The sequence below is a fragment of the Pleurodeles waltl genome, chromosome 4_1 (genome assembly GCF_031143425.1).
Source record: "Pleurodeles waltl isolate 20211129_DDA chromosome 4_1, aPleWal1.hap1.20221129, whole genome shotgun sequence".
Taxonomy (NCBI): Eukaryota; Metazoa; Chordata; class Amphibia; order Caudata; family Salamandridae; genus Pleurodeles; species Pleurodeles waltl.
The window spans coordinates 252307998-252322091 of record NC_090442.1 but is presented as its reverse complement, the minus strand read 5'-3'; the positions used below and the strand labels follow the sequence as shown (position 1 = coordinate 252322091).

Genomic DNA, 14094 nt, shown 5'->3' with positions numbered 1-14094 from the left:
ATTGAAAACCCGACGCGTGTTTGCACACTGCACCCGGCCGCCCCCGCGCTGCTGAGGGTGTACTTTTTGTGCTGACTTGTGTCCCCCCCGGTGCCCTACAAAACCCCCCTGGTCTGCCCTCCGAAGACACGGGTACTTACCTGCTGGCCGACTGGAACCGGGGCACCCCCTTCTCTCCATTGAAGCCTATGTGTTTTGGGCACCTGTTTGACCTTTGCACCTGACCGGCCCTGAGCTGCTGGTGTGATAACTTTGGGGTTGCTCTGAACCCCCAACGGTGGGCTACCTTGGACCAAGAACTGAAACCTGTAAGTGACTTACTTACCTGTGAAACCTAACAAAACTTTACCTCCCCCAGGAACTGTGAAAATTGCACTGTGTCCACTTTTAAAACAGCTTATTGTGTTTTATGTAAAAAGTATACATGCTAAAGTAATGATTCAAAGTTCATAAAGTACTTACCTGCAATACCTTTCAAATGAGATATTACATGTAAAATTTGAACCTGCGGTTCTTAAAATAAACTAAGAAAAGATATTTTTCTATAACAAAACCTATTGGCTGGATTTGTCTCTGAGTGTGTGTTCCTCATTTATTGCCTGTGTGTATGTACAACAAATGCTTAACACTACTCCTTTGATAAGCCTACTGCTCGACCACACTACCACAAAATAGAGCATTAGTATTATCTCTTTTTGCCACTATCTTACCTCTAAGGGGAACCCTTGGACTCTGTGCATGCTATTCCTTACTTTGAAATAGCACATACAGAGCCAACTTCCTACACCTCCTCAATACAGTAGCATTACTTTTCATGGCACACAGGCCGTTGTGTGGCAACATATTTCTCTATAGACTGAGAATGAGTGAAATACGTTGATGCATTAGACCTCTTTATCTTATGTTGGGCCTGCATTCCTGGAAACCCGCTGGTCTGACAATGTCCCTCCCTTAACTTTTTGCCCTAGAACCATGATCTGCTTAGTTCACGGAACTTCCAACCTTAAATAAAAGTCAGTGTGTGTGGGAGGATAGGGTCTGCAGGGGGTCATGGTCTGAAAAGGAGGAGGGGATTGGTAGTGGTCACTTCCTAATCAGCTATGGAGGTGTTTTATAGTGGGTGGTTCATAAGAATAGGTAGAACCTTGTGGCTTGCACTGTCTGAGTAACAACACCTACTGTTCTAAAATACACTGATTCTTTTCGCCTTGTGTTTGTCCTGTGATGTAGTCTCTTCACCAGGTGACTCTGAAAACAATGATGATACTGTGTGACATGTGATGCACCATGTGAATTCGTAGATCTTAGTCTGTTTGGGAGCTGCTCACTGATTACACGTGCACTTATGCTTTATGGTTGAGGTTGATCATTCAGATTTTCTTTTCAGCAAATTTTGTGCATCCAGTACTTGTCTGTTAAAGTAACTGAGATCAAGTGAGTGCAGGTTCTGTGCTTAGGAGATTGTCTCGGCACTCCTTCCTGGTCTCGAGAGGACAGCAGCATTGCCTACATAAATTCAAGCTGCATATACACGCAGCAGGGAACCCTACTGCTGTGTGACCCACACATAACCCTGTGGGTCCCAGAAAGCTGCCAGAAGCGCAAAGCACTGAAAAGACTACAACCACAAACTGTGGCTTCTGGTCTTTTGCCAAAAAATATGCATGGCGCCGTGAAGGTGCATTTCGTGACCTTTTCTACCTTTAACAATGCTGCAACCAGGGATCCTCATGTGCATGTTCCAGGGACAACCTTTGTTCTCTATGAAACTCCTGCCTGTTTGCAGGACTGATTCCCATTATAAGAGACATATGACTTGGGCCGCGTTCTCCTTTGGATCGGGGGCTCTGTTTGGGTCTGTGATCACTCATGAAATGACCTCTACTGGTCTATTGGACTGCGAGGCATCTAGAAGAGCGCATGACCTGGAATGTGAAATAGCTACAACTAGACGGCAAAACCAGTGGCTTTACCACTCAACTGAGTCCTTGAATAAGCGATCAATTTAAAGGTCCCCATAGCATCTTAGGATTTTTGATTTGCAAATAGTGAGCTGCCATTTAACCTCCCTTAGAGCGACTTGGATTAAGTAATTCAGCAGACCGTACGGTCACAGCCATAGACAGAAGCCAGGTCTTTTAAAACATTGTGAAGCACTAGCTGCCAGTTACAGTGCAGATTTACTTGTGTATATTGGCTGTGGGTAGAATAAAGTACCTTTTCTTATTCTGTTGTTCAAGATAAAGCAGTGGCTGACAAATTGATTTATTAAGTTACTTATGAGATACTAAGTCTCATACCCCACACTATCTCCTCAAGTCAGTCATGGATTGCTCGCCCTGAGACCCTCAGGAGGGAGCGGCTCTGTATGAGAACTTGTGCACAGGACTGAAGACTGTACATACCAGGCACTAGCCCACCTATGGGTGCTTGATTGCCCACAAGAAGTCAGTTATCCACATAGTGTTCAGTTCCTTGTGAAGTCTGTGCATACTAGGGGACCTCACCACCTAAGGGGCCTTGCATGTCTACAGGGAGTATGCCCTCCATGGTGGGTTGTGCACAAGGTAAAGAATGTTCACAGCAGAAACCTTCCCACCCATGTCCAGTTCATTGCCCATCAAATTGTTATACGGATCCTACTAAGATACTAGGATTGTGTATTAGGAGGCCAGAACTTCAGAATGTGGGGGACTAAGTCCATCCACACCATTAAGAGCTGTCTGCCCAATTCCTGGCTTACTCACAGTGCCTCAGCTAAACCCCTAACCTTACCGGGGTGGGAGATAATTGTGGCAACCTGAACATGACACTCTGACTCCCAAGAAGTTGTGGAAACAGATCTTACCCTTTCGTTGTATAACCCATGCATTCCCAGGTGAAACACAAGAGAGATACAAGTTAAGTTTTCAATACATTTTTTGAAACAATTGTAGACTTGCATTGAAAGAGTGAGCTGTGATAATTAGGCAGATTAAACAAAGCAAATTAACCAGCATTACAAACATAGTAAAGAGAATGAACAACCCAACCATGAGAAATGATTTCTAGATCTTCCTACGTAACCCTAAGTATATACAGAGAGCATAGGGGGTGTAACCTCTGCCTGATCTAAGAGGTTAGCCGTACCACACATACCAGCGGAACAGCATCAGGAATCAGCCTGTGGTATGACTTGCAATCCCTTTGGAAAGGTGGTAAATTAGTGCCAGCAGAGCTGCATGTCAAATGCAGTATTCGGCTCAGGAAGGCACAGCTGGAGTGCCCCTCTGCCTTTTCTGGGTCTATGTATCATTTATATAATCACTGTGTTAGAGGCGCAACTCTGATGCATGATATGTTAAAGTGTTAGAAACTGTCTCCGAACAGATGCAAGCATTCGCATATTGTGAACTGTTTTACTAACCTTGAACAAAATGTACTTATTATATGTGAGGAAAAGGCAAACTAAAACAAGCAACTCGTACAACATATTCCTAGCAAAGTAAATATAAAAGTACATATCATGCAAGCAAAGTGTATAAAATGTCACTGCTAAAAAGCACTCCAGCTAAAACGTGTAAAATATGAAACATAAAATGAAGCTAAAGCTAGGGTACCAACTGAGGTCCAAGAGGGTCTCTTCTACAAAATGTCAGCTACCCACAGAAGGTTAGGTAAAGGCTGTACGAAGTAGGTGCTTGGCCACCTAACGGGCTTGGATGTCTGGAGGGAGTTGGTTCTCCATGAACACTTGTGCACAGGCCAAATGCAATGTGCAGCAGGGGCTTACCCACCCAGTCTGTATGATTACCCACATGAAGTAGTTTATCCATACAGTGTTCATTACAGGGTGATATCTCTGCATTGGAGGAGCTTAGCTAACCTAACGGGACCTGCGTGTTTGAAGATTATTTTATGCTTTATGTTAATCTGCAGAATTTAGTACTTACTTTCATATGTAAAACGCTGGACCGATCTATACAATAATTTGAACTGCTGTTGGTTGGATAATGTCATCAGTGATGTCATTTGAGATGTTATCAGTGGTTCCATCATTGATATCATTGAACAGGTAATGAGTGATGTAATATGTGAGGTCATAAGCACTACATGGAGGGAGTGCAATTTATAGTTAAATCAGTAAATTATAAGTGGTAAAAATGTGTGTTTTTGTTGTTTAAAATGTTACGTTGTGACTGACATTCACCTAAATATAAGATCACTTTAACCTTTGTTTTTCAATGATTTTCTATTTTTTCTTGTTGTTGTTTTTTTTAATATAAAGTACGATATTATTCCCAGGCCTAACTGTTATGTCACTTTAATCTTAGTTTTTTACAGTACATTTCTAGGGTTTTTTCAAACATAAACTAAGATCTTAGTACAACTATTAAATCTACAAGTCTCTACTTACTGGGAACCAATTAGCCCATGGTGCGCTTCACTCTCACTGGGGTAGCGAAGCAGAGCAGTTCAAGGTCTACTCAGGCGAGGTGGTGTGGACTAATCTGCATTCACTATCAGGCAGCACCAACACTCAATACATTATTTTCCAGTCAATGTTTTCTTTTACAAAATGACAAGTACATTTATTACACACACACTACTAAATACTATGAAATATGTACATTCGGTACTTGTAAATACATTTAGTGACACCCTCAAATCACATTTCAACCCAAGTGGGTCATGAACCCCATAATAACAACCTACACTGGATGCAACATCACACTATAAGGCGGTGCCATTTTGAATAAGCCAGGCCTACTTGTTCTGTCAATTGGACACCCCACTAATGAATAAAAGGGAGTGACCAAATCAATACATGAATGAAAGCCTATTGCCTTTGCCAAGAGATCACTACCTTAACATAGCTGTATTCACATGTCCAAATATAACATTAAAACCAACATAATCCAAAACCATATTCAATTACATTCATTTTTTAAATAACATTGCAATGTTTGTTAAACCTACAAATAAAGCATTTGCATTAAAAACAACATTAAACATGTCAGTCTTTTTTTTACACTCCTCAGGCCACATAATGCACCCATAAGACCAACCACAAGGGGTCCCTCCAACCATCTGCTGGCAAGAAAACACTCCAATTCAGAGTACTTCAAACAATCATAATCGTTCCTTGGGTTATGTTTTATATGCCACAGGAAACATAGAGTTACTGTTAAAAATTCATGCTTGAGGGGTTGCTGCACTTCCTGCAGCACCCCAAAACACTCTGGTAACATGTTGGTGGTGCACCTACCCCGATTTGGGCACTACCAAGAAGGTAACAATATGCAAATTATCCCTTGAATTCCCTATGGGTCGCTCCTCATTGGGAGCAATGAATAAGTCAGCGGTTCTGGCCTTTTCTTTTAGTTAATTTGTTATTGCTTTGTGCCACATTATTTAATTTTTCTGGGTGCCGCCTCCCACCCTGGACACACACAGCTTCCTCTTTCATTGGGGGCCTGCTGGAGGAGCCCCAAGATCCTGCCGGCTCTCCGCACCCAGCCCCTGTCCCTTATCACTGTTGCCAGCAGGAGCAAAGGATTGTTCCCCTGGCCATCCTGCCTGTGCTTGGGGGCAGACAGGCCACTGTGCAGCCGGAGTCACCTGTACTGCCCCCAGCAAGGGAAGGTGGGAAAGTGCAATAGGTCAGATGCTCCAATCCAAATACTGTTCCGGGGATGGTGTCCATGGGATGGGGTTCTGTTGGGCACAGGGGATGGGGTCCTCCGGGCCATAACTTGTCAAGGGGAGGGAAGGCCTCACATCAATCTCCTAAAACATTAAATAAATGCATGCCCATCCCAGGGTACATTCCATCAAATATATGGTCCTGCAGGACTCCTGTAGGACTGCAATCTGATTTAAAAGAAAACAAATAATGATTTTGGCCCCAAACATAGTCCCCCAAACCCCCACAAGGTCTAAAGGGTCAGGATATCCCTCCCCTTCCTCCTTATATGCTTTCTGTGAAAAAAACGTTCAGGAGAGAGGACCAAGTCCTCAAGTTCTCTGATGGCTGCTGCAACATTTCAATTCATTTTGCAGCCTGCCAATCAGAGTGCTTGCATTAAAAAAGAACTTCAATATATCTATAAATGTTGAACCTTAATTTTTTCAAAACTATTGAACCCATTTACACCAAATCAAAAAACACACTTTTTGGGTTAAGATTTGAATTTCTGCCCCATTTCATGTAATTCTATTCAGTGTTTTTTCTGCATCACTGTCTAATTTTCACCTATGGAAATTACATAGGGAAAAACAGTATTGGTACTCCCTCCTCCCTCCCTTTTATCTGCTCCTTGCTTGATGGATTACTACGAAACATGCTAAGAAGGAGCTGAGGTGTACGAATAGAGCCAAAATTATCAGCAAAACCAAAAATTATCTTCCTATGAAAGGCTGACCTATCTATAACTACACAGTAGTAACCTCTGGTGTGATAATTATCTATCTATCTATCTATCTATCCTCCTAGACAGAAGTAATTGAAAAGAGATGGACTCACCAAAAAACAAAACTATATATCCATTACACCTTTTTGGCTTCCTGCGCAGTACCCCAGAGATCCATTCTCTCCCTGGCATCTTCAGTCTGTCGCCCTGCCTCCATACTGACTGACATCAAGATCCATGAATATGCCCAAAAACTCAATTCCACCTCAAAATATGCGAATTCGGTGACATTCTAGAACTCAAAACCTGCCTCAGCCTAATCACGAGTTTTATGTCCAGTGTCATCTGAAATCTCCATGCAACAAAGACTGAGTTTCTCTAGTTTCCATTTCCCAACATCCTTTCTTCTCTAAAAGCTTGAGCACCTGACTTCAGGATGACTTACTCAATTCATGTATTAATGTATCAAATACTATGTCTGACTGTCGCAAATTCCACCCCTCTAAAAAGCTAATATCCATGTATTAAATTTCTAAACCTCTGCACAGGTGCACAGGTGCAGCCATGGCCCCATCTCCATTCTCTTTAATGTCGCTGGTGCATTTACTGTGTGCCAAAAATTGGTGCAGTTCAGATTACTCATCTTGGTCTTCATGACTTTACATGGACTTACCACCCATTCATGTTACAATTTATTTAACCTGATTTCACCATCATATGCCACACATTCTGTCCTCATTAATTTTCCAGTTCTCCTTTTCTAGGGTTTAATTGTTTGAACTACTTTATCTGCTCCTCCGAAATGATCTCCCTCACATACTTTGAGACCCACCCTTGTTTTCTGAGTTGAAACACACCATCTAATACCTAGTCAACATAGAAAGACCTGGAATGTAAAAGCCACTAACCTAGCCCCCTCCATCCACCCATGACCACATCTACTGAAAATATGTCTATACTGTAAATAACATGAACATACGTTGGTGCTATTTGAAGTCTACATCAGTGTCTCCTTCTCATCGTGTTCAGCCAAATGAAAGCTATCTTATCAAAGACTTCATGTTCTAATTGTAGCTGGTGATATGTTCATTTTATAACCCTTTAGGTATAGTTTTATTAAGATGTCCCAACCATGCTCACCTTAAGTATTGAATTAACCAATTTTTAAGCAACAATTTTTCCAGTCAAACTTTGAGCTACTATACGACTCCGATTTAGTGGTGAGCACAAACCTAGTAATGGATAGATGGCAGAGTGTAGCCACCAGTGAGATAACAGTAACAGGGATAAGACGGAGTGTAAGATACTTGCCCCTCTGCAACTCAAAATGTCCACATTACTCTTCCCAAGTCATACATAAATAAAGTTGAAATTTGCTCTTCAGTGCCATTATAGGGGTTCTGTATAGTAGCCTTTTATGTCTTCTGCTACTGTTCAAATTGTTGTGAAGCCATCTGAAGTTACTATCAATTTATGCAAGGCTGGTTGGTGCAAGACGTCTGGGTTTTAGAACTTTGTCGTGTTCTGTTTCAGTTTGGCAAGCTGCATTAATTTGTACATCAACAACTTGATTCTTGCATTAGGTTGATAATAATTGCACTGGCACAAATTCGCTTTCTATGACAACTATAAATAGTCCTCCTGATGTTATATTCTCATTGGCAGGATTAACCAAGAGCAATGCTGCATTAATCAGCTAGAAGAGACCCACTGCTCAACTGGCATCAACATTGCCAACGATGATGAGAACTGTGAATCACATGATGAAAACTCCACTTGCGAAAGCAAGTCTATAAAGGTAATATTTCATTATCTCTAGATGGATGAAAGCAAATAAACATATTGTTTGCCTTTTGCTAAACGTATTCAAATGTTATTTTGTACAATCTTCAAAGAACTGAAGTATTAAAAAATAAAATCAATGTCACTGATGTGCATGGAGTTTCTTCCTGTGTGTCAGCATCACTGTAAAATAGAAAATAAAGTCATATTGTGGGTGCACACAAATTGAATGAATCCCCACCACCAAGTATGGACTTAAACACACTACTGTTCTGTGTCACTACACCCGAATGCTTTTGTAGTCCCTGTTTGGGCCATTTTGTTATTTGTACTGCACCCAAATGGAGTTACTGATTCTCAGGGATGATGTCCAGAAATTAAGACCCTCAATCTGGCTCAACATTATGCATACTTGTTCAGAGGTAGCCAAAGTGGTCTACTGTCTGGGAATCCATCTTCATGCCAATCTGTTCCTAGAGCAGCATTTCTTCGGTGTGTCCTGAACTTGCTTCTGGCAATTGAAACAGGTAAAACAACCTTCCGAACGTTGATAGCATCTACATGTGTCCATCATTCAAGCCCTGGTATTATTCTGCTTGAGCTTGTGGTAACACCTGTTGTCTGGGACTTCATGATACATCTCTAAAACATCTCCATTTTATTCAAAATGCAGCTGTCCGTCAAAGCGCAGGCTGCCCACATCATCATTGTATTACCCCAATTCTTAGTTAGTTACGTTGTTCGGCCCTCAAGAAGAGAATTATTTGCAAGGTCCATAGTTTTTGTATTCCAAATAATCTGTGACACGGCCCTCCGTTCTGGGCTGCCAAATTCCCATTGTACATGTACGCCAGACCCATAAAATCCAATGGCCTGTATTTACTTGATATCCTAAAACCAGTACCAAAACATTTAGAGACCGCGCCTTCTTTGTGGTAGCTGCTAAAGAATGGAATAAGCTTCAAAATTATTACCTTTTCGCACATTACCAGACACATATCGTATTAACCTATAATCTTGCGTCTACTATTTCCTCTCCTAGCATCTTGAAGCTTCAGCATATGGGTGCTGTACATATAACACAGCAGAATACAACCGGAAAACATCCCTTACCTGTAAGAATTAGTCTACAGCCTGTAGTGCTTTAGATTCATATATGCCCTTCCACATTCATGGATGTGATGGCGTGATGTTTTAACTATTAATACCCTATCAAATTATATTAATACTACACCAGTACACACAGTCTGTCCTTCTTAGCAACAATGCTGTGTCTTCGTTGTAATGTGGGTTTCTATGAGGGATCGTACATTATCTCAAAGCCTCTAATTTGTACTAAAGCAACATATAATATCCCTGCCAAACAATAAAGGCAGGATCGTGCAAAATATCTGAATCTTCAGCACAACAAGCCAGAAACTAATTTTGACAGGTAAATAACAGTTGCTATGTGGTTATTATCCATATTGCGGTGCTTGTATGTTCTCTATATTATAGACCTCTTCGGGGCCAGGTGTGTAGTCTTCAAATCCATAATCTAAAGGTGTAAGAATATAATTCATAGGTTTATTGTTTATAAAATTACTCTGTGATTAATTTTACAAATGATGATGCAAGTAAGCAGTCATTTCATGTAGATGGCTGAATTTAACATTTGTTGACCCATATATAGGCAAATTTATATGTTAATAGGCTTCTGTGGTAGACTGCATGGTGGAATGTGGACTTTAGGATGTTGCATGTCACTCTAGAGGTCAGTAGGTAGGAGCAGTGTAAAGAGGGTGCCACTTGGTTGTTCTTAGAATACGAATCGGTATATATGTTACTGAATTAAAGGCCTGTTCACTCCACGTCCTCTATGCACGTCCTTATGACAGTAGCAACGAATGGGTAAGGACGGAAGCAATCAGGACTTCATAATTTCCCGTGGGACCTTTAATTAGCTATTGTGGTGCATTCTGAAGAGGACTTTGTGTTTCCTGACACCGTTTTGTGACACTGAGCTGTTCTGTACTGGGCTGTGTGCACGGTATATGAATTTGGGACTTAATCTGACTCAACATCTGTGTACACGTTAGTTGTGGTGAGTTTTGTCTGACCTTGAGTTACATTGTGCTCTGAAGTCAGCAAGTCCATGTGTGAAGCAGCCATATTGGATTAGGGGAAGACTGATCTGTGAGTCAGTAGGGGCACTTGTGAAGTGGTCACCGATCCTAGAACAGAACCGACAGTCTTATCGCCTGTTAATCCCTGCATACTGGAAGGGAGAAGTGTTTTCATTACAGGTTCTCAAAAATAAAATCTTGTTGTTAGCAATACACTCATCCTAATTTTGCTTCTTAGTAGTATTACAGCCATTACCTCTTTTATGTTGCGAGGCATTCATTTGCGCCATGTTACTAGTACAACAACTAAATCGTTAAGAGTCTCTTGTGCCACAGAGCACTGCATCTCCTTGGAAAAACAATAAATGAATCTGACATTAGGGCTTAGAGGATGCATATAAAGTTCACGATGTGCGCAAGTGTTCCTTGCAACAAATGTAAAAAAGATTTAATAAAAAGACCAATACAGTATTGAAACATTACAAGTGTTAGTTTCCTGTGCATGACGTTGCTGTAGGCATTGGCAACTATGTTTCTGTTCTAAATAAGCAGTGAAGTATACAAAAACGTGACGGATGGATTGCTTGAAATAATCTCGGTCACTGGTAATTACTTGGGGCAGCATCTCAGTCCATCATTTTTTGTGCCCACTATGCCACCTCAGATTAGTTGCAGCCACATGCAAATCAGCCCTGGTTCTGCTCTAATAGTAGCAGTCCAGCCTGAACTGCCAAACCAGGTCCTCTCTGAACCAAGTAAACCAAGACCATTGTTGCCCTAGTTGGGCTTTTCAGTCAGTTTGGTTCCAGTGGGACAGTGAGTATGGGACTCACGTCTTAAAAAAATATGTCGCACTAGGGGCATTGCACTGAAGTAAACAAAAAAGTGTTTGATGGAATCTTTGAATTAATCTCAGACACTGGTAATGGCTTGAAGCTGATTTCCAGTCAAATGTTTTCCCCTCATCCATGGCACCCTCAGATTAGACCCTGCTATATGCATATCCCAACACTTGATGCCAAGCGTGTGCTTGAATCGAGAAAAAGGAACTTTGGCTTATGCCAGAGATGGCAGCACTGCTCCAAAAGGAGAGTTAATTTGATGATTCTCACAAGGGCTTTCAAATTCCAGAGAGAACAGAAGAGAGTAAGCGGTCAGAGGAGGTAGAATTTGAACCTCCTACCCCACCTGAACGCCAAGTGGTAAAACCGGAATTCCTCTACAGGGAGAAGGGACTGTATAAAAGAAGCATCTTCATGACTCGGGGTCAATAAAAGGGGCTGGCAAGATCTGGACACAGACTCCCCAGAAGTGGGTACACGTTCATACCGTTCAAGGCCTTCTTCTCCAGGAGACATATAAGTACTGTGATCAAGAAGGCAGCAGAAACATACGGAGTTCAGCTAGAAGAGAAACTAAACTCTGCTCCTCCCACATAAAAACTGTCTTTGTACATGTTGCTGTCCTCCTCCCAGGGTAGAGAAACTATATCCAGGCACTCCACTCCGTCCAATACCCTGCATACATCAGGAAAATCACCCTTGAGAGTCCATGCACCCGCATCCACTGGCTCACCACTAAACAATGAAAGTGAAGGAGTAAGGATGGTGGGGAGAAAAATGCAGAGGTCAGCTGCAACTGAATGGTGAATAGCCAACTCCAATGCACTCTTAAAAGTTATTGCCGTCAGCAGTGGGGGAAAACTGAGGACCTAAGAGGAAGAACCTTTAACTCTTACTACCTAGCATCAGAGACCGGGGAAGAGAAGCCTTTGAAGAGCTGGCCTCATCAAAAACAACCACACCCTTGGATTGGAAAATAATACAGGCACTCTATACAGGATCCAACATATATGAAGATCAATGCCCCAGCAGACTCCACCATAGTTCTTGTCTGCAGGCCCACAACTAGAAAATAAAACTAAGAGAATTAAGTTGTTGGGAAGAAAGACGGAAGGATCTGCTGCAATACAATATCACATAGCCAATTAAAATGCTCTCCTGAGGAGGTCAGAACACCACCAATGAGAGGAGATGGTGCACTTGATTCAATACAAAGAAGGCAAACTGCAATACGAGAGAGGAAGACAGTATAAAACACATGTTTAAAGTCAGCCCTTGACGCAGTAGTCACAGCCAGCTAGCAGATCTGCAACACATTCAGAAATCATGCATGACGGATAGTCCCAGGCCATCACAAACATTTTGAGCAAGATTATACAAAATACAAACACACAACACTACTACAATGTTCTACCTAAACAAACAAGGAGGGTCTAAGTCATTCACACTACCCAAACTACCACAGGAAATGTGTAAGTGGTCTATACAAATAAAGATCTCACTGATAGCAATACTTCTACCAGGCATACAAACCGTAGAGACAGACAGACTAAGCGGCATGAAGGAGCAGCACTCAAATGGGCAATCAACCAAAACCAAGAGCTGGTACAATCTTCTGAGATGGAACACAACACACAGAGTTTTATTTGCATCACGTGAAAGCTCATAACCCCGCACTCTGCCCACTCCCATTCGTGCAAATTCCATATCTATGTCTCTGGATGGAATAACACCATCCATGTGCTTGTATTTTGCTGTGGGAATAAATGGCCGCAGTTTTATTACATGCATGGATTCCTACAGTAAATCATTTACCTCATAAATCACAGTGGTCAGTCATATATCAAAACGACAATGCCATAAACGTTATTTACAGAGTCATAACTCCTTCTGAGTGCTACACATAATTCTTGACATGATCATAAATCATAACTGGGAGATAGGTCATAAATCACAGCTGATAGGTCATACATCATCTCCACCGTACATTAACCATTTTGACAAGATCCTAAGGACATTGCTGCCTGACAGGTCATAAACATCAATGGTTGACATGTCCTCAATCATCTCTGCCATGTATCAATCAAATCCTTGTCATTTGCTTGTCACAATTCTGCCACCTGTTATTGTTGAGGCCATCATCCATGCCCCTTTTTAGGGTCATATAGTTTTTGTTGGTCTTTTGTTGGTTCTTCCTCTGATTGTGAGGGGGTAGCCTTTTACTGCTGTTAGGCTCAACTCCCTACCTTGTCTGTCCATTTTGTGCCCTGCCAATCGGCGGGTCTGGGCTGTGAGTGCTGTGCTCCGCTTACTCCCCATCTGCCTTCTTACCTTGCCGTAACGCATCCCCAGGTAAGTGGCCTTCCTCTGGCACACCGCCCTCCGGTGTGCCTCCTTTACTAACCAATATACCCCTTTTACCACCGCTCGTCTGCCCTCTCAACTCAGCGCCAATGCGGTTGTTCTGGTGTGGGTGGGTCTTGCATTTCTTGCGTGCTGGCCCCTGCCCCACAAATGTAATTTTGTCAGGGGCAGCACAGTGCTTTTAAACCCCCACCCCAGTGCCCCAGCAAGGGTGTGGTAGTGTTTGCCCACAGGGAGATTTAAAACCAAAGTTGACTTTGCCAGGCCCTCATTGGCCCGGTGTCTTCTCGTCACGCTTGGCGCGCTTTTCATCCCAAAAGGGAGAGCAGGATGTCCCTCCCCTTGTTGGTTTGCCGCTAAAGCGGCTTAATCTGGTCATTACCGGGGCCCCGGCGGCTGTTACCACGCCAGACCTTGATGCCCCCTTTGGGGGCAGCCTCTGCCATAAACCCCGCACTCGGCCCACTCCCATTTGTGCAAATTCCATATCTATGTCTCTGGATAAAGTAACACCATCTATGTGCTTGTATTTTGCTGTGGGAATACTTGGCTGCCGTTTTATTACATGAATGGATTCCTACAGTTAAATCATTAACTTCATAAATCACA

The 14094-nt window shown here is 42.3% G+C and overlaps 1 protein-coding gene across 3 annotated transcripts in view; it reads left to right on the top strand.

Moving 5' to 3' along the window:
• Positions 1–14094, top strand: part of FBLN1 (fibulin 1) — a 766403-nt gene that overhangs the window by 142807 nt on the left and 609502 nt on the right. For all 3 annotated transcript variants that reach the window (XM_069228256.1, XM_069228253.1, XM_069228255.1), the window contains exon 3: positions 8058–8190. In XM_069228256.1, coding sequence (XP_069084357.1) covers positions 8058–8190 — 133 coding nt within the window. The remainder of the gene's footprint in view (positions 1–8057; positions 8191–14094) is intronic.